This window comes from Mobula birostris, chromosome 16, assembly GCF_030028105.1.
Source record: "Mobula birostris isolate sMobBir1 chromosome 16, sMobBir1.hap1, whole genome shotgun sequence".
NCBI lineage: Eukaryota > Metazoa > Chordata > Chondrichthyes > Myliobatiformes > Myliobatidae > Mobula > Mobula birostris.
Window position 1 is genome coordinate 79,961,750 of NC_092385.1, and position 22,004 is coordinate 79,983,753.

General features: G+C 41.9%; 1 protein-coding gene across 1 annotated transcript in view; it reads left to right on the top strand.

The window, feature by feature from the left end:
* Positions 1–22,004, top strand: part of ippk (inositol 1,3,4,5,6-pentakisphosphate 2-kinase) — a 120,446-nt gene that overhangs the window by 23,101 nt on the left and 75,341 nt on the right. The window contains exon 2 of the mRNA XM_072280988.1: positions 19,311–19,367. Within this exon, the coding sequence (XP_072137089.1) occupies positions 19,311–19,367 (57 nt within the window). The remainder of the gene's footprint in view (positions 1–19,310; positions 19,368–22,004) is intronic.

A 22,004-nucleotide genomic window follows, 5' to 3' on the forward strand; every position in this document is an offset into this window, starting at 1 on the left:
TCAGCTCATATGTGAGAGGGGTTTTTCTTCATTTTGTTTGCTATAGTTTAAAATATTTTGTCAATACAATTTCAGTATAAATTTATATTGGTGTGAGCTGAATTATTTGCACATTCTCAGTGAAACCATAGTCTGCATCAGGATTTTTTTGACACCTGTATCTGTCTGTTCGAATTTGGTTCTGTGCGCATTTTACCACGTTCTTCACCCATGTTTGTTGTCCGTCTCCATTCTATCTTATGCTCTCTGCAGAAAATGGCTACCTGTTCTTTTCCCACACTCTCTGTAGAATGGCTACTCCTGAGGTCTGTTTCTTTTTCTGCGGCATCTTACTGGCCAAAATTTTAACAAGCCAAATCCTATTGGCTAATTCAGCAAGCCTAAATTAGTAATCATTTAAAATTTCATTTTGACAACAAAAATGAAATGCTCTATTAAATAATGTAATTAAAGGAACACTTTTATATAGAGATTTGCGTTTTGAAGATCTCTGTAGAATATGAAGTGCCCAAAATAAAGCATGGTCTTAAACCAGGGTGTTACATACAGATATATTAAGAGGAAAAGGATAACAAGGAACAAAATTGCTCCTTTTGGAAGACCAGAGTTCATAGAGACAAAAGAGATGGAGGAGATCTTAAATGTTTTTTTTGTGTCTGTATTTACTGGGGAGATGGACATAGTCCATAGATGTGAGGCAATGCAGCAGCGAAGTCATGGATCCTATATAGGTTACAGAGAAGGATGTGTTAGTTAATGCAAATTAAGGTGGATAAATCCCCAGGATCTGACAATGTGTTCTCATGGACCCTGTGGGAGGCAAGTGCAGAAAATGCATCTTTAGTCATGGGTGACGTGCTAGGAGATTGGAGGATAGCTAATGTTGTTCTGTTTAAGAAAACCTCTAAGGTGGGCCAGCTGGTGGCGCAATGACATCAGCGCCGGACCCGGGAGCGGAGGTTCCCGGGTTCGAAACCAGTCGGGTCCGCTCCCGAGTACGCTTTCCATCTGTGCCGGGTTCAGTGTTGAGATCGCAACTTGACCTCGTAAAATACCGCGAAAATGACTGTGTGAGGAGTGGCGCGCCACACAGTCTCTCTCTCGTTCATCGCCTTGTAAAAGCCATGAAAAAGACATAATCACGCACACGCACACGTGCAGACTCGCACGCATGCAGGCACACGCCAAAAAAAAAGCTCTAAGAATAAGCCAGGAAATTATAGGCCGATAAGTCTAACATTAGTAGTGGGAAAGTTATTGGAATGTATTCTAAGGGACTGGATATATAAGTATTTGGATAGACAGGGACTGACTAGGGATAGTCAGCATGGCTTTGCGTGTGGTAGGTCATGTCTAACCAATCTTAGAGTTTTTTTGAGGAAGTTACCAGGAAAGTTGATGAAGGCAATGAAGTGGATACTGTTTGCCTTGACTTTAGCAAGGCCCTGACAAGGCGCCTCAAGGGAGGTTGGTCAAGAAGGTTTAGTCGCTTGGCATTCAAGATGAAGTAGTAAAGTGGATTAGAAATTGTCTTTGTAGGAGAAGCCAGAGAGTGATATTAGATGGTTGCCTCTCTGACTGGAGGCTTGTGAGGAGTGGTGTGCCACAGGGATCGGTAATCGGTCCTTTGTTGTTTGTCATCTATATCAATGGATGATAATGTGGTTAACTGTATCAGCAAATTTGTAGATGTCACCAAGATTGGGGATGTTGTTGACAGTGGGGAAGACGATGAAAACTTGCAGCGGGATCTGGACCAGCTGGAAAAATGGACTGAAAAATGGCAGATGGAAGTTAATGATGACAAGTGTGAGGTGTTGCATTTGGGGAGGATAAACCAGGATAGGTCTTACACAGTGAGCGTTAGGGCATTGAGAAGTGTGGTAAAATAGAGGGATGTGGGGATACAAATCCATAATTCCTTGATAGTGGAGTCATAGGTAGATAGGGTCATAAAGAAAGCTTTTGGCACCTTGACCTTCATAGATCAAAGTAATGAGTATTGGAGTTGGGATGCTATGTTGAAGTTGTACAAGATGTTGCTGAGGCCTAATTTGGAGTATTGTGTGCAGTTTTGGTCATCTACCTACAGGACAGATGTAAATAAGATTGAAAGAGTACAGAGGATATTTACAAAGATGTTGCTGGGACTGGAGGACCTGAATTACAGGGAAAGGTTAGGACTTTATTTCCTAGAATGTAGAAGATTTTGGGGGAGATTTAATAGAGGTATACAAAATTAGGAGGGGTATAAATGCCAAGTAAATGCAAGCAGGTTTTTTCCGCTGAGACTGCAATTAGAGGCCATGGGTTAAGGATGAAAAGTGAAATGTTTAAGGGGAACGTGAGGGGAAACTTCTTCTCTCAGAGGATGGTGGGAGTGTGGAACGTGCTGCCAGCGCAAGTGGTGGATGTGACTTTGATTTCTGTGTTTAAGAGAAGTTTGGAGGGGTGGGATATTGAGGGCTATGGTCTGGGTACAGGTTAATAGGACTGAGCAGCTTAAATGGCTCAACATGGACTAGATGTGCCGAAGGGCCTGTCTCTGTGTTGAGTGTTCTATGTGTCCCCAAATGGTGCTGGCAAACCCTGTCTTTAGTTAAGTAACCTCCGATTTCAAAGGTGTGGCCTACTACAGTGTTTTTTAATCCTACTTGATTTAACATTGGTATTCTTAAGACATCTGACTGTAATGTAGGGGGAAAAATCTAATAGTGCTTTTTCTGATTGTGTTATATCTTTCAGCACTCCAACAATGGGTTCTTTTAAGTGGTGTCATTGTAGCATTTTAAGAAAAGTAACTAGAACTGAGAAAGTGGCCAGAATATTTTTTTCCATTGAAATTGCTGGAGAGGTAAACATTAGCCAGGGCACAAGTTACCAGTTCTTGTAGAACCATTAATGATGAGCACCACTGAGTCTGCAGTGGAGAGCTCGGCTTCATGTCTTATCTAAACGCTGGTTTCTGTAATGGCAAGCACCATGCTTGTCTGAGCTGAAAGTTGTGTACATGCATCTCTTTAGTGTAGCTTAAATATACGACCTTCTGGTCAAGATGGTGCCTGTTTACAACACTCCTTTGGTCGACATCTTCTGGATAGATCATGACCCCATCTTTTTCACTTCTTTTATGTCTTTAATGTTTGTTTCTCATGTTGAATGTAATTCTGTAACTATTGGAGCCTATGTTTTGCTGTTTGGATAATGTTTGGGTGCTTCAGTGCTCTGCAGTCTCCGAGAGGATTCCGCCAGGCAGAGGCAGCATGAACGAACTTCGTGGCAGGATGTTGCACGAGCAATGTTTGACCCCATTTCACTGAGTATAGTTTTCATTGTTACTGCTTAAAGCAATGAGGGTGATTCATACATCAAGGCGAGTGTGGAAGTTTGGAGATCGTTTGGGTATTCCAGCGTTCTGCAGTCTCTGAGAGGATTCCGGGAGGCAGTGGCAGCGTGCATAGTGGGCAGGCTGCGGGACGGGGTGCAAGCCAGTACTTGGCTCCATTTCATCAATTATAGCTTCCATTGTTTGGCAATTAAAGCAACGAGGGAGATCGAAACTTTGAAGCGAGTGCAGAGGGTGAGCACTAGTACCAGAGAGGGGAGAGCCTGCTGCTGTGCCCAGATAGTGTTGCGTTTTGCATGTGGACTTCGACTATAGACTTTTTTTTTCAGTCTTATAGTTTTTATACTCAGTGATTTTTTGCCTGTTCTTCTCATTTTTTGTGTGCAGGGAGGGGGATTGGGGGTTCAAAGTGCCTGATCCATTTTGTTCGGTGTTTTTTTTTTGCAGGGAGGAGGGATTTGGGGGTTGATGATTATACTGTCTTGCTTTTCTTTCTTGGTTTCATGACTACTCAGAGAATTGAAGAATTTCAGAGTTGTATACTTGGATAGTAAATTAATCTTTGACTCTTAAAGTGCTACTTGTGATTCAGGTGTGATGCTAATACGCTTAAAAAGATCTATCCACTGCCTTTCCTACTACAAGATAATACAGTGAATTCTGGTTAATTGGAACACATCAGGACCAATACAATTTGGCCCAATTAAGAGGCTGTCCCAATTAGCTGGTTTCATGGAAATAGTTAAAAAGGTATATTTAAAAAAAAAGACAAACTACTATTTAACTGAGTAACAAATTATGTATTTAAATGAAATACAGAACAAGTTAGAACACTATCAATACTACTGCAGGTTGGTGGCATAGTGGCATCAGCGCTGGACTTCGGAGCGAAGGCTCCCAAGTTCGAATCCATCCGGCTCCCTTGCACGCTTTCCATCCGTGCTGGGTTGAGCGTCAAGCTAGCAACTCAGCCTTGTAAAAATAAGAAAGCCTACTAAAAAAACGCCGTCATGACAGCGTCCTGATGACTCCACTTGGAGTTAAGGGCTTTCTTCTTCTTCTTCATCAATATTACTATGATACTATAAACAGGAGAAAATATGCAGATGATGGAAATCAAAGTAGTACTGAATCAGTGCAGACACCTAGCGCAGATAATGGACTGCCTTCATATAATGCTTTCAATAATTGCATCCTCCAAACCTTAATATTTATTGTAACATTCAAGATGATTGTTGATACCTTAATTCTTTGTAGTTCCGAAATTGAAGTAGTAAAATTATTTCATTTTCACTCCTAGCTGTTTCTGGCATCTCCAAGCCTGAATGCTTCAAACCACAGTGAGCAAAAGAGTTCTGAATTGTCTTGCTGTTATTACTCGCCAACTTCATAGAGCATGGAACGTAGAAATCTATAGCACATTAGAGGCCCTTTGGCCTACACTGTTGCGCTGACCATCTAACCTACTCTAGAAACTGCCTAGAATTACCCTGCCACATAGCCCTCTATTTTTCTAAACTCCGTGTACCTATCTAAGAGTCTCTTAAAAGACCCAATTGTATCCGCCTCCACCACTGTCACTGGCAGTGCATTCCACACACCTGCCACTCTGTGTGGAAAAACTTACCCCTGACATCCCCTCTGTACCTACTTCCAAGCACCTTAAAATTATGCCCCTTCATGTTAGCCATTTCAGCCCTGGGAAAAGGCCTCTGACTATCCACATGATCAATGCCTCTCATCACCTTATACACCTCTGTCAGGTCACCTCTCATCCTCTGTCACTCCAAGGAGAAAAGACCAAGTTCACTCAACCTATTCTCATAAGGCTCACTCTCCAATCCAGGCAACATCCTTGTAAATCTCCTCTGTACTCTTTCTATATTATCCACATACTTCCTGTAGTGAGGTGACTGGAACTGAACACGGTACTCCAAATGGAGTCTGACCAAAGTCTTGTATGGCTGTAACATTACATTTCATTTTTAAATCTTTTTATTAATATTGAAAGTCAATAAAAATACATTAAAGTAGTCAAATCAACATATCAATATGTACAGTAAGAGTTAAACTATCAAATAACTGATTAACCAAGCTAAACAGTATACCAATAATAATAAGAAAAAACAAAATGTTAAAACTATTTTTTTTGGAAAAAAGAAAGAAGGGAAAAAGAACCCCTACTAACTAAAACAAAAAAACCCTACTAACCAAAAAAAAAGAGAAAAAAAACCCATTGGGAGCACAACCCCGGAGCTATACGCCATACAAGCTTCCATAAAAGAAAAACATCAATCCACCAACCAAATCCAATTACACAAGAATCAGAAGGGAACCATCTTAATTAACTCGGATCAAATGATAGTAGCGGGCAAAAGAGCCCCACCTTTTCTCAAAGTCAAATCGAGGATCAAAAGTTCGACTTCTAATTTTCTCCAAACTAAGACATAACATCACCTGAGAGAACCACTGTATCAAAGTGGGAGCAGAGGCATTTTTCCATTTCAATAAAATAGCCCTTCTGGCCAATAGTGTGACAAATGCAATTACATGTTGGTCTGATATAGAAATACCGTGAATATATTGAGGAATTATGCGGAACAAAACTGTCAATTTATTAGGTTGTAAATTAATTTTTAAAGCTTTAGAAATTATAGAGAAAATAGATTTCCAAAACTGTTTCAATACAGAACACGACCAAAACATATGTGCCAATGTAGCCGTCTCAGTTTTACATCTATCACACTGACTATCAACATTAGGAGATATTTTGGACAGTCTCTCCTTTGTCAAATAGTAACGATGTACAATTTTAAATTGAATTAGAAAGTGACTGGCACAAATCGAAGAAGAGTTAACCAACTTCAAAATTCGCAACCAATCCTCTGTTATCAGGGTCATGTTAAGCTCTCTTTCCCAATCTTGCTTAATCTTAAGTAAAGGATAATTATACTGTTGTAATAGTAAATTATAACTTTTCCCAATAAAACCTTTCACTAAAGGATTCATTTTTAAAATAATGTCTAATAGGTCAGAATCTTGTATATATGGAAATTTACTTAAATATTCCTGTAAGAAATGTCTGACCTGAAGATATTGCAAGAAATGTGTGTGCGAGAGAGAATATTTAGTTACTAATTTCTCAAAAGACCTTCTTGAAACGGATCCATGAAGGAATAAACTCCTTTATTCCTCTAAAGAAAAAAGGTAGGATCACTAACTTTCAGTTAGTCCTGACGAAGTGTCTTGGCCCGAAACGTCGACTGTACCTCTTCCTAGAGATGTTGCCTGGCCTGCTGCGTTCATCAGCAACTTTTATGTGTGTTGCAGGATCACTAAGTGAAGGTTTAAATAGTTTCGATAAATTAAACTAAGAAAGTTAAATTTTTAAAGATTAAAAAAATTACGAAACTGGTACCAAATTCGAAATGACTGCTTAATCATAGGATATAAATTTAGAATAGAAATTTTGGCTAGTTGTACAGTTAAAGAGGCTCCTAATATCGAAGTTAAGTAAAATCGTTTCACAGCTTTCAATTCCAAATCAACCCAAGTTGGTCGTTCATTTTTATCAGTCCAATATAACCAAGAACACACACAACATATATTAACCACCCAATAATACATTCTTAAATTAGGCAAAGCAAGACCTCCATCCTTTTTTGATTTTTGTAAATGATATTTTAGCTGTAACATTACCTCACGGCTCTTGAACTCAGTCCCACAGTTGATGAATGCCAACACACCATCTGCCTTCTTAACAATACTGTCAACCTGTGCAGCAGCTTTGAGTGTCCTATGGACACAGACCCTAAGAACTATTAACCTGAATGGGCAAGAAATTCTCCCTCATTTCATGTACATCTGCTCTCACTCCATCCTCCCGCCACCCCACTAGGTATAGGGTTCCCCTGGTCCTCACCTACCACTCCACCAGCCTCCGGGTCCAACATATTATTCTACGTAACTTCCGCCACCTCCAACGGGATCCCACCACTAAGCACATCGTTCCCTCCCCGCCCCCCCTGCATTCCGCAGGGATCGCTCCCTATGCAACTCCCTTGTCCTTTCGTCCCCCCCATCCTTCCCCACTGATCTCCCTCCTGGCACTTATCCTTGTAAGCGGAACAAGTGCTACACATGCCCTTACACTTCCTCCCTTACCACCATTCAGGGCCCCAAACAGTCCTTCCAGGTGAGGCAACACTTCACCTGTGAGTCAGCTGGGGTGATATACTGCGTCCGGTGCTCCCGATGTGGCCTTCTATATATTGGCGACACCCGACGCAGACTGGGAGACTGCTTTGCTGAACATCTACGCTCTGTCCGCCAGAGAAAGCAGGATCTCCCAGTGGCCACGCATTTTAATTCCACATCCCATTCTCATTCTGACATGTCTATCCACTGCCTCCTCTACTGTAAAGATGAAGCCACACTCAGGTTGGAGGAACAACACCTTATATTCCATCTGGGTAGCCTCCAACCTGATGGCATGAACATTGACTTCTCTAACTTCCGCTAAGGCCCCACCTCCCCCTCGTACCCCATCTGTTACTCATTTTTATACACACATTCTTTCTCTCACTCTCCTTTTTCTCCCTCTGTCCCTCTGAATATACCCCTTGCCCATCCTCTGGGTTCCCCCCCTCTTGTCTTTCTCCCCGGACCTCCTGTCCCATGATCCTCTCGTATCCCTTTTGCCTATCACCTGTCCAGCTCTTGGGTCCATCCCTCCCCCTCCTGTCTTCTCCTATCATTTTGGATCTCCCCCTCCCCCTCCAACTTTCAAATCCCTTACCCACTCTTCCTTCAGTTAGTCCTGACGAAGGGTCTCGGCCTGAAACGTCGACTGTACCTCTTCCTAGAAATGCTGCCTGGCCTGCTGCGTTCACCAGCAACTTTTGTGTGTGTTGCTTGAATTTCCAGCATCTGCAGAATTCCTGTTGTTTGGGCAAGAAATGTTTGTTTTTGTTCCATTATTTTATAATTATCAGTGGTATCTTAACCAGTCTGAAATCATTTGAAAATGAATCATTTAAAAATAAGCAAATCTGAGCATGCATCTTGGTATGATGTTTTGCTTCTCATATGGGTATATTAATGTTGCCATGTCTGAAACAGTTAGGGCTTGAGAGTGCAAGCTGTTCTCTGGTTTTTAGGATTTGTAGTCTGGATTGAAAATAGACTGGTCACATCACATTGATTATCTTCTGCAGAGCTGGGAATAATCCCATTTGATGTGAATGAGCACATTTTTGGCTGGCCTCAACTGTCAAGATACAGGTCTGTGCTGCACAAAAGAGAATAGTGTTGCCTGGCTGGTTTCAAGGAAATTGTTATTCCTTTGTGATCAATTGAAAATCTACTTGCAGGTTATTTAAGTTGGAAATGGACCCAGACTTGGTTTTTGAGCTTCTTCAAAGTTTCTCAAGATTGCTGTCCTACGTTTTTGTAAATCTGGATATATTGCCAAGATACTCAATCAGTGTGGATCAGTGTAGAAGGGACTGAGCTGAATGGGAATGCGTGGGGCAAAAGAACTTGTCTTTACAGCTGGAATAATAATGTTCAGCTGGCCAGGTAACATCTGTGGAATAAGTTAATACTTAATACGAATGGATGCCAACTGGTTGGCATGGATGTAGTGGACTGAATGATCTTTTTTCCTGCTGTGTATGACTTCGACTTCTATCAAATTCTATTCAAGTAGGTAAGCTACCTGCAGATGAAAGATCTGTCCCCCACTGAGCCAGGTTGGCAGTATGCCACATTGAAGCTTTATGATTACGATTATGAGGACACGCAGTCCCTTTTATTGTCATTTAATAATGCATGCATCAAGAAATGATAAAAATGTTTTTCCAGAATGATATCATGAAAAACACATTGCAAACCGACTTAAAAACTAACAAAAACCACATAATTATAACATATAGTTACAACAGTGCAAAGCAATACTGTAATTTGATAAGAACAGACCATGGCACAGTAAAAGTCTCAAAGTCTCTCGAAAGTCCCATCATCTCACGCAGACGGTAAACCTCCAATGCCGCCAACTTGCTGATGCAGCATCCCGAAAGCAGCCAACCACAGTCTGACTCCGAGTCCGTCCGAAAACACCGAGCCTCCGACCACCTCTTTGACACCAAGCACCGAGCACCATCTCTGCCGAGCATTTCGACCCCGGCCCTGGCAGCAGGCGATACGCAAAGCCGAGGATTTGGGGCCTTCCCCCCGGAGATTCTCAATTGCACAGTTGCAGTGGCAGCGAAGCAGGCATTTCAGAAGTTACTCCAGATGTTCCTCTGCGCTTCTCACAGCTATCTCCATCAAATCCGGATTGTGCACGGCACCCCTAGTTACACATATCGATATTCATTCAGAATGGCCGCGCATGCTGTGTCGCGCCGCTATCTTCTCCTCCCTTAAAAAGAGCAGTTTCCAAAGATGACAACAAAACCAACTTTACAAACATAAGTTTAAAGTTCATCATTAAAAAGAATTGTAGTTGTTAACATATTAGGGGATATTACCGATTTCACTCTGTATAGGAAGGCATTCAATTATAAGTAGGTGCAAATCTCTTACTAGCTCTTCTTTCAGTTAGTCCTGACGAAGGGTCTCAGCCTGAAACGTCGACTGTACCTCTTCCTAGAGATGCTGCCTGGCCTGCTGCGTTCACCAGCAACTTTTATGTGTGTAACTGGATTTGTGTTTTTGTTTTTCCATTGCTTATTCATTAGTCAATCTTAATTACAAAGGACACATCATATAAAATACACTCACTATGTCTCTCTCACTTTATGCTATATATAACCATCATTCTTCCATCCTCTTATCTGCATACCCATGTATCCTTTTGTAGGTTTACCTTAACACCTCTGTTTTCAGCTATTCCTCTTAACAAACTTCATATTTTGAATGAAAGCTATAAAGCTACAGTCCTCTAAATTGGTGAAGTACAGACTGATCATTTGCATAGCACTGGTGTTCAGTCCACAGAAGTGAACCTGAACTTCCACTTTTAGTACACTGTCTCACTCCCACTGAGGCTTTTTGCAATGTTACAAAGAACAGCAGAAGCTTTTGCAGCTTGCAGGATTTAACAGGACTTATTATATTTGGACACTTTGCAGACTGCAGGGCTTAGCATAGAATTCTACAACTTTAGGTAACTTGCTCTTACTGTTTGAGAACTGGTTATTTTTGCTGACCATCCATATTCATAAGTCCTTTTCCCATCAATTTGCCATTAGCAACACATTACAAATCAAAGAAGCATAATCTGATTCTGGCACGATTCCTGCCACAGCATTATGTATTTGCTAACATCAAAGTTGCTGGAGAACGCAGCAGGCCAGGCAGCATCTCTAGGAAGAGGTACAGTCGACGTTTCAGGCCAAAACCCTTCGTCAGGACTAACTGAAAGAAGAGCTAGTAAGAGATTTGAAAGTGGGAGGGGGAGGGGGAGATCCAAAATGATAGGAGAAGATAGGAGGGGGAGGGATGGAGCCAAGAGCTGGACAGGTGATTGGCAAAGGGGATATGAGAAGATCATGGGACAGGAGGCCCAGGGAGAAGGAAAAGTGGGAGGGGGGAAAACCCAGAGGATGGGCAAGGGGTATAGTCAGAGGGACAGAGGGAGAAAAAGGAGAGTGAGAGAAAGAATGTGTGTATAAAAATAAATATCGGATGGGGTACGAGGGGGAGGTGGGGCATTAGCGGAAGTTAGAGAAGTCAATGTTCATGCCATCAGGTTGGAGGCTACCCAGACGGAATATAAGATGTGGTTCCTCCAACCTGAGTGTGGCTTCATCTTTACAGTAGAGGAGGCCGTGGATAGACATAACAGAATGGGAATGGGATGTGGAATTAAAATGTGTGGCCACTGCGAGATCCTGCTTTCTCTGGCGGACAGAGCGTAGGTGTTCAGCAAAGCGGTCTCCCAGTCTGCGTCGGGTCTTGCCAGTATATGGAAGGCCACATCGGGAGCACCGGACACAGTATATCACCCCAGCTGGCTCACAGGTGAAGTGTCGCCTCACCTGGAAGGACTGTCTGGGGCCCTGAATGGTGGTAAGGGAGGAAGTGTAAGGGCATGTGTAGCACTTGTTCCGCTTACAAGGATAAGTGTCAGTGGGGAGGGAATGGGGGGGACGAATGGACAAGGGAGTCACGTAGGGAGCAATCCCTGCAGAAAGTGGGGGGGGGGAGGGAAAGATGTGCTTAGTGGCGGGATCCCGTTGGAGGTGGCGGAAGTTACGGAGAATAATATGTTGGACCCGGAGGCTGGTGGGGTGGTAGGTGAGGACCGGGGAACCCTATTCCTAGTGGGGTGGTGGGAGGATGGAGTGAGAGCAGATGTGCGTGAAATGAGGGAGATGCATTTGAGAGCAGAGTTGATGGTGGAGGAAGGGAAGCCCCTTTCTTTAAAAAAGGAGGACACCTCCCTCATCCTGGAATAAAAAGCCTCATCCTGAGAGCAGATGCGGCGGAGACGGAGGAATTGCGAGAAGGGGATGGCATTTTTGCAAGAGACAGGGTGAGAAGAGGAATAGTCCAGATAGCTGTGAGAGTCAGTAGGCTTATAGTAGACATCAGTGGATAAGCTGTCTCCAGAGATAGAGACAGAAAGATCTAGAAAGGGGAGGGAGCTATCAGAAATGGACCAGGTAAACTTGAGGGCAGGGTGAAAGTTGGAGGCAAAGTTAATAAAGTCAATGAGCTCAGCATGTGTGCAGGAAGCAGCGCCAATGCAGTCGTCGATGTAGTGAAGGAAAAGTGGGGGACAGATACCAGAATAGGCACGGAACATAGATTGTTCCACAAACCCAACAAAAAGGCAGGCATAGCTAGGACCCATATGGGTGCCCATAGCTACACCTTTAGTTTGGATGAAGTGGGAGGAGCCAAAGGAGAAATTATTAAGAGTAAGGACTAATTCCGCTAGATGGAGCAGAGTGGTGGTAGAGGGAACTGATTAGGTCTGGAATCTAAAAAGAAGCGGAGAGCTTTGAGAGAGACCTTCCTGATGGGGGATGGAAGTATATAAGGACTGGACATCCATGGTGAAAATAAAGCAGTGGAGGCCAGGGAACTTAAAATCATCAAAAAGTTTAAGAGCGTGAGAAGTGTCACGAACATAGGTAGGAAGGGATTGCACAAGGGGGTATAAAACCGTGTCCAGGTATGCAGAAACGAGTTCGGTGGGGCAGGAGCAAGCTGAGACAATAGGTCGGCCAGGACAGGCAGGTTTGTGGATCTTGGGTAGGAGGTAGAAACGGGAGGTGCAAGGTCTGTCCGCCAGAGAAAGCAGGATCTCCCAGTGGCCACACATTTTAATTCCACATCCCATTCCCATTCTGATATGTCTATCCACGGCCTCTTCTACTGTAAAGATGAAGCCACACTCAGGTTGGAGGAACAACACCTTATATTCCGTCTGGGTAGCCTCCAACCTGATGGCATGAACATTGACTTCTCTAACTTCCGCTAATGCCCCACCTCCCCCTCGTACCTCGTCTGTTATTTATTTTTATACACACATTCTTTCTCTCACTCTCTTTTTTCTCACCCTGTCCCTCTGAATATACCCCTTGCCCATCCTCTGGTTCCCCCCCCTCCCCCTTGTCTTTCTCCCCGGACCTCCTGTCCCATGATCCTCTCATATCCCTTTGCCAATCAACTTTCCAGCTCTTGGCTCCATCCCTCCCCCTCCTGTCTTCTCCTATCATTTTGGATCTCCCCCTCCCCCTCCCACTTTCAAATCTCTTACTAACTCTTCCTTCAGTTAGTCCTGACGAAAGGTCTCGGCCTGAAACGTCGACTGTACCTCTTCCTAGAGATGCTGCCTGGCCTGCTGCGTTCTCCAGCAACTTTGATGTGTGTTGCTTGAATTTCCAGCATCTGCAGAATTCCTGTTGATTATGTACTTGCTATTGCCTTTTTGATGATTATTTCTTTTTGTTTTCCTTTTATTTTTTATTCTACTTTGTTCTCTCCAGCCTTCTCAGTCTAAAAACTTGTTTTCTCTTTTTCCTAATTTGGAGGAAGAGTCCTGCATCTGAAACTTTGCCTGTATCTCTTTCCAGAGATGTTGTCTTGCCCACTGAGTGTTGCCAACAAGTTTGGTTTTATTACAACTTCTGAGTCATCTCTGGATAAATCTCTCTCTATGATTTTGTTGCAGCAGCATGTTCTGCATGCTGTATTATTTGGTCTGTGTCGTGCTCAGTCGTAATTTTAAAGATGTCAAATGAATTAATTCGGTTTCTTTGGAAGCGAAAAGAAATTCATTCTGAAGTTTCCTTAAGATATGTATGTTTGATATGAATGTTGATTTTGAACCTCCTGCCTTTCTCTGTTTTAGTACAGCTGCCAAGCCTTGTGCTAACCAAAAGCTTGTTTGTGGCCTTCTGCTTAGTAAATTTGATCACTTGAAATAAAGCCTTTTTTAATATTCTTGTTATGATCCATTGCTATTATAGTAGTTTGTGCATTTTATCTGCAGGTCCTTTTGTGTATCTCCTGATTTTGTGCCCCATGTTTATTGCCAAATACAATATAAAATCATTGGCTAATGTTTCTGTAGTTCGCTTTTCTCTGATTTATTGTTATCCTCAATATTGCACAACAATATCCCAATAGGATTACTCTTCATTGTGCTATATCTAGAACTATACTTAAGAATGATTTTACAGAGATATTACTTAACTGGAGCCACAGTCCAGAACAACCATATTTGAGGGCATTACATCTTTGTAGAACCATTATGAACCTCATCTCCCATAAGTGCTTGAATAGGTCCAAGTCCTAGTAGAACATTACCCAATGGAATCACAAACTACTATCAACAAATTATGTATGCAGTGCTATATGCTGCCATGCTTCAAAATGAAATCATGATTTTGCAAGGAATAACAAAGCAGTTGCGGAAGGTATGTTTGGGGGGGGTGCAGAAAAATGTAGAAATCTACTTGTGTTCAGCTCTCAAGGCATGACTAAAAATTGAATATCTCAGAACCTTTCCAACTCGTGTTCGGCTCTTGTGTATGCTTGAACATTTGTGAGATGACTGGAATAGATTTGTTGGTTACTGTGGGTCTACAGGCATTTTTTATTTATGATGTGGTGCACCTGTTTGTGGTCACATTTCCAACTTGTGAACCGTTGACATAATGAATAGTTCACAGAAACTATTATGTACAAAGAAAGCTTGTCTAAGCTGGGAAGACCTGTATTCAGATACAGAGTTTCTTGTGATGAAACTGTCTCAGACTCGAGGAGAGCAATCAAGATGGATGAGTAAACTAACAATTCAATTACGTCATAACATCAGTACTTAGGAGCAAGGCCACAAGAAAAACACTTACTACTTCAAAAAACATGCGTCCAGTCTTGGTTCCTTGTTTACAGAACACATGAAGGGTGTACTTCCTCCTTGCCCATAAGTGGCATTAAATTTTTAGGTTGCAAACATTTGTCTTAAAGAATTGAGTCTTTAGATTTTCCATGTATCATGCTCTGTGAATGACTGCATGGAGTTCTGCTCTAATGCACTGACATTTGGTGGCAATGCTGGGATAGTCAGTAGTGTGGACCTTGGGCAGATTTCAGGGCTGGGAGCGTCCGCTTAGGTGCTCAGGTCCATGAGAACCTAACATTGCAGTAGGGGTCTGGTAATATACTGTAAGTGCTCAGCAAAATTGGAACATCAGTGGTTTTATGATCAGTGTGTGTCTCCATTCAGTGCTGGTGGACAGTGAAATGATTTGGCCCAAGTTGTTTTTATTTAATTCACTTGTGTGTTTGTGCATTTTGTTCTTTTCTCCTTCCATTATTAGAAATTAATACTGTCCTAATACTCCAACCTTGAGTACGGATTTCTGAATCTAACAGTTCAAGATAATGACTTTGCAACAGAGCAGGAGAAGGTCGGGAGAAGTAACAAGTTTTAAGCCAGTCCAAAGGCTGGAAAAGAAAGGAGGAAAGAAAAGGAAAAGCTTGCACTTTGACCATGAGCTGGAATGATTATGATAAAGTGACTGATGGTGGTCTAAGATAAAAGGGAAAATAGACAAAAGCTGGGTTTAGATGAGATATAAGTCTATAATATGCTTGTTAAGAAGATTGGGTGATGTTTTTCAGACTTGTAAAGGGCTTCATTCAGAGTGGAAGCGGGAAAGAAACTTAAAATGGAAAGCACAAAATAATCTGCAAATGCTGGGGTCAAAGCAACACTCACAACACGCTGGAGGAACTCAGCAGGTCGGGCAGCATCCTTGGAAAAGATCGGTTGACTTTCAGGCCGGAACCCTTCGTCAGGACTGTAGGGGGAAGGGGCAGAGTCCCTATAAAGAAAGTGGGGGGAGGGTGGGAAGGAGAAGGCTGGTAGGTTCCAGGTGAAAAACCAGTAAGGGGAAAGATAAAGGGGTGAGGGAGGGGAGGCAGGGAGGTGATAGGCAGGAAAAGTGAAGAAGGAATAGGGGAAAGCACAATGGGTAGTAGAAGGAGGCGGAACCATGAGGGAGGTGATAGGCAGCTGGGGGAGGGGGCAGAGTGAAACTGGGATGGGGCAAGAGAGGGGGAGGGAATTACCGGAAGTTGGAGAATTCAATGTTCATGCCCAGGGGCTGGAGACTACCTAGACGGTATGTGAGGTGTTGCTTCTCCAACCTGAGTTGAAGTCTATCTATGCATTAGTTTGAGGTTTCTATTTACGTGTGCCGTTGTCTTCATCAAAGTTTTCAACTGCCATTATGTTCTCAAGTACTGATTCTTCCCTTCTAATTATTCTAAATATGTTAAACTTTATGATATATAATTTGTCTAATTTTTCTGCCACCATTATTCCCAGTAATCCTCAATATATTAGGCTCTTTATGCTTTGTTATTGCTTCTGATTTTTATTTATATAGCTTATTCATACAGAAGAAAGATTGTATTAGATAATTGGAAAATAAATATTACCCTTGTGTTTCATGATTCAATAGAGTTGTTTGTCGTTAGACATTATTTATCATTTCCTCAGTTAGTTCTCAATGTATTGCTTTGCTTTGGGCTACTCTGCTTTGATTGCAGTTTGATTGTTGTGGCAATCATTTTTGAGTTAATGCTTAAACTTCTAGTATGTAGACAATAGAACTTTGGAGATAAATTGAAATTGTGTTAAATTGCTTTTCTACCTGGAGCATATGGAGGAAAACCTGACACATGTACATAGTGTGAAATTACTTTGCAAAGTCTGCAGGTGCAAATTAATAATACAGTTAAAGTCAGAAGTTTATATACACCTTACCCAAATACATTTAAACTCAGTTTTTCCACAATTTCTGACATTTAATTCTGGAAAACATTCCCCGTCTTAGGTCAGTTAGGATCACTAATTTATTTTAAGAATGTGAAATGTCAGAATAATAGTAGAGAGAATGATTTACTTCATCTTTTATTTCTTTCATCACTTTCCCAGTGGGTCAGAAGTTTACATACACTTTGTTAATATTTGGTAGCATTGCCTTTAAGTTGTTTAACTTGGGTCAGACAGTAAGTTGCTGGAATTTTGTTCCATTCCTCCAGACAGAACTGGTGTAACTGAGTCAGGTTTGTAGGCCTCCTTGCTCGCACACGCTTTTTCAGTTCTGCCCACAAATTTTCTATCTGATTGAGGTCAGGACTTTGTGATAGCCACTCCAATACCTTGACTTTGTTGTCCTTAAGCAATTTGGCCACATCTTTGGAGGTATGCTTGGGGTCATTGCTATTTGGAGGACCCATTTACGACCAAGCTTTAACTTCCTGGCTGATATCTTGAGATGTTGCTTCAGTATATCCACATAATTTTCCTTCTTCATGATGCCATCTATTTTGTGAAGTGCACCTGTCCGTCCTGCAGCAAAGCACCCCCACACCATGATGCTGCCACCCCCATGCTTCATGGTTGGGATGGTAAGCACGAGGAAATCTGCAGATGCTGGAATTTCAAGCAACACACATAAAAGTTGCTGGTGAATATAGCAGGTTGGGCAGCATCTCTAGGAAGAGGTATGGTCCGAATGGTTGGGATGGTGTTCTTCGGCTTGCGAGCCTCAACCTTTTTCCTCCAAACATAACAATAGTGATTATGGTCAAACAGTTCGATTTTTCTTTCATCAGACCAGAGGACATTTCTCCAAAAAAGTAAGATCTTTGTCCCCATGTGCATTTGCAAATTGTAGTCTGGCTTTTTTATGGCGGTTTTGAAGCAGTGGCTTCTTCCTTGCTGAGCATCCTTTCAGGTTATGTTGATATAGGACTTGTTTTACTGTGGATATAGATATATGTCTATCTGTTTCCTCCAGCATCTTCACAAGGTCCTTTCCTGTTGTCCTGGGATTTATTTGTACTTTTCGCGCCAAAGTACGTTCATCCCTAGGAGACAGAATGCATCTCCTTCCTGAACGGTATGACGGCTGCATGGTCCCATGGTGTTTATACTTGTGTACTATTGTTTGTTCAGATGAACATGGTACCTTCAGGTGTTTGGAAATTGCTCCCGAGGATGAACCAGACTTGATGTCAATTTCTGACGTCAATCCAATAGAAAATTTATGGGCAGAACTGAAAAAGCGTGTGCGAGCAAGGAGGCCTACAAACCTGACTCAGTTACACCAGTTCTGCCCAGAGGAATGGAACAAAATTCCAGCAACTTACTGTGAGAAGCTTGTGGAAGATTATCCAAAATGTTTGACCTAAGTTAAACAATTTAAAGGCAATGCTGCCAAATACTAACAAAGTGTATGTAAACTTCTGACCCACTGGGAAAGTGATGAAAGAAATAAAAGCTGAAATAAATCATTCTCTCTACTATTATTCTGACATTTCACATTCTTAAAATAAAGTAGTGATCCTAACTGACCTAAGACAGGGAATGTTTTCTAGGATTAAATGTCAGGAATTGTGAAAAACTGAGTTTAAATGTATCTGGCTAAGGTGTATATAAACTTCTGACTTCAACTGTATATAACATAGAGCTCCTACAGCACCTCCCCAGCACTAGCACAGGAGGGGATATAAACAGAAATAGTTGAAATGGCAGTGAACTCCCTCAGTAAGTAGATGAGCCTGCAGTTCACCATTTTAAAAACTCTATCTGCAGTGAGCAGTGGGCCATAACTACCAAGGCATTCACTCACCAGTTCTTGAGGATGTAGACACACAGGACTTCTCTCTGGGTCTTGCTGGATATCTCAGCATTTCTGTCTGCCCAGAAGGAGATGAGGCTTCTGGCTGGACGGCTGAGTCCTCACCTCCAGCTGGTCAGACGCAGACGCAGTTAATCCAGTTTATTTTCCAGTGATCGGACATTATGAAGTAGAATTGACAGGAGTGTGAGCTTGCAAGTATCTGCTTTAAGTCTTGCTTTAATACAGACATGATTACTGTGCTTCTGCATTCAAGTGTTCTGCTTCCAACAGCCACTTCCTCAAGTAGTAGATCGTGGCGCATAGTGAGAGTCTGCTCCATTGTTAGTCTGTAACAGTGCAGCACTTTTACTGTTTTACTTGCAAGTGAGGTAGACTTGCATGTTTTAGTGTTCTTAATGTTCAGTGTTTTTCAGTCATAGCAAAGATGAACAAGACAAGAAATTGCAACATTGGTTGGAACTGCTGCATCCATTTTGGACCAGTATGTTGAGGGGCAGTTATTACCCTAAATCTACCAGGCACCTGAACCGGCCTTCAATCACCACTGCTCTAAACAGATTCTAGACTCACTTTCAAGGACTCTCTAAAACTTATTATTTTTTATTTGCATAGTTTGTCTTTTGTACATTGGTTGTTAGCCTTTGTTTATGTAGTTTTTTGTAAATTGTATTGCTTTTCTTTTTCCTGTAAATGCCTGCAAGAAAATGAATTTCAAGGTAGGATATGGTAACATATGCATACTTTGATAATAAATTTACTTCAACTTTGTTTTTGTTTTCCAGCACTGCCAAGTATTGCGGTTCCTTAAGTTTCCCATTGAACTACCACAGCCAAGCAAGGTACAGTCATTTCTTCCATTATTAAAGTAGTTTGCATACAAAAAAGCTTGACTTGGCTTTAATGCAGTTCAACAAACATAACATTCTTAAAACTAGTTTTGAAGGAAATCTGTAAACTTCCTGCAGTTCCCCTTTTTCACACGGACATAAAAATGGGGAGTAGAAATATGTTATTCTTCTCATACCCAGTCAGTCAATAAAATCACATTATCAAGATTGTAACATTATCTCTACATTTACTCTTAATGACCAACAACCTTTAAGTGTTTTACTTATTAAGTATCCATTTACCTCTTCCTTTAAAAATATTCAAAAACTCTGCTTTCACCTTACTTTAAGGAAGAGAATTCAAAAGATTTGGGCCCTCCGAGAGGAGAATATCTTTGCTTAGTGATCCCTCACTTTTATACAGTGATCCGTAGTTCTAGATTTTTGAAGTATCATAGAACATAGGCTCTTTGGCGCACGATGTTGTGCTGATTTCCCACCATCACCCGTAAAAATGCCTTTCCTTTTTTTTTTCAGTTCCTTCATCTCCACTGCATTTGTTCCCAGGATGAGGCTTTCCATTCTAGACCATCAGAGATGTCTCCTCCTTTAAAGAATGGGGTTTTCCTTCCTTTACCATTGATGGTGCACTCATCTACATCTCCTCCCATTCCTGGACATCCACCGTCACCCCGGCTGTGTGAACAGAGATAGAGTTTCTTTTGTCCTTGTTTACCACACCGTCAGCCTTTGCTTTCTCCACAACTTCTATCAACTTCAACAAGGGATCCTACTACCATACACATCCTTACCCCCTCCCCTCACCACTCTGCTTTCCGCAGGGATCACTCTCTCTCTCTCTGAGTCTCTTGTCTAGTCGTCTCTGACCACTAATCTCTCTTCTGCCACTTATCCCTGAAAACAGAAGAAGTGCTACATTTGCTCATTCATCTCCTCCCTCACCTCTATACAGGGCCCAAACAGTTCTTGCAGATGAGGCATCACTTCACTCGCAAATTTGTTAGGGTCATCTTTCTGTATCCAGTGCTCCTGAAATGACCTCCTTTACATTGGTGAGACCGGATGTAGACTGGGGGCACCTTCATTTTATCAGCAACAAGAAGGATTTACTTGTGGCCAACCATTTTAATCCCAATCCCCACTTCCATTCTGACATGTCTGTTCATAACCTCATTTGCTGCCATGATAAGGCCACTCTCAGGTTGGAGGAGCAATATCTTTATATTCCATTTGGGTACCCTCCATTGAGATGGCATGAACGTTGATTTATCTAACTTCTGTTAATTTCCCCTCACCGCCCCTTTCTTCCATTCCCCACTCTGGCTCCCTTCTTACCCCTTCTCTTAACTGTCTGTTGCCTCCCCTTTCCCTTTCTCCCATGGTCCACTCTCCTTTCCCATCAGATTCTTCTTCCTGCCCTTTACCTCTTCTACCTGTCACCTCCCAACTTCTCACTTCATCCTGCCTACTCCATTACCTCCCTTGTATTGCTTTCCCCCCCATTTCTTATTCTGGTTTATTTCCCCTTCCTTTTCAGTCCTGTTAAAGGGCCTCAGTCAGATATGCTGACCGTTTATTCATTTCTATAGATGCTGCCTGACTTGCATTTTGCTTTCCTCCAGCATTTTGTTTGTGTTGCTCTGAATTTTGAGCATCTGCAAAATCTCCTGTGTTTTTGAATTAGATGTAATTTGAGCTGCGCTGTCATGTAACATGGTGACTATAGAGAAGTGGTTTTCAGTATTGCTTTTCAATCATGGATTAATGATTTTGAAAGTGGGAAAACAATGATTTAAATTGGAATAAGTCTGAAAGAAAGCAGCCGCATCAAGAAGCCTGGTAAGGAACTGCAGTAGGGTGCTGAAAGCCAGTTTTGTGTCCATGTTTGTTCTGTGGTAGCCAGGCTGAATTAAAAATCAGTTTATTCCAAGCTTGTCAGAGACTAATCTTTGAATATTATTACATATTTGGCATGTCAACAAATACACTCAAAAACTTCATAGTTGCACAGTGGAGAGCATTCTGACAGGCTGCATCACTGTCTGGTATGGAGGGGCTACTGCACAGGACCAAAAGAAGCTGCAGAGGGTTGTAAATCTAGTCAGCTCCATCTTGGGTACTAGCCTACAAAGTACCCAGGGCATCTTCAAGGAGCGGTGTCTCAGAAAGGCAGCTTCCATTATTAAGGACCCTCCAGCACCCAGGGCATGCCCTTTTCTCACTGTTACCATCAGGTAGGAGGTACAGAAGCCTGAAGGCACACACTCAGTGATTGAAGAATAACTTCTTTCCCTCTGCCATCTGATTCCTAAATGGACATTGAACCCATGAACACTACCTCACTTTTTTAATATACATTTTTGTCTTTTTGCATGATTTTTAATCTATTCAACATGGGTATACTGTAATTAATTTATTTATTATTATATTTTTTCCTCTTCTATATTATGTATTGCTTTGAACTGCTTCTGCTAAGTTAGCAAATTTCACGACACATTTCGGTGATATAAACCTGATTCTAAATAAACTCTTCTCAGGCTTCCAGCTGGATACAGATGTCGGTTATAACCAACATTTTGATGACAAACTCCGCCATCATCTTTAGGCCAGTGGTACTTACACCCCCAT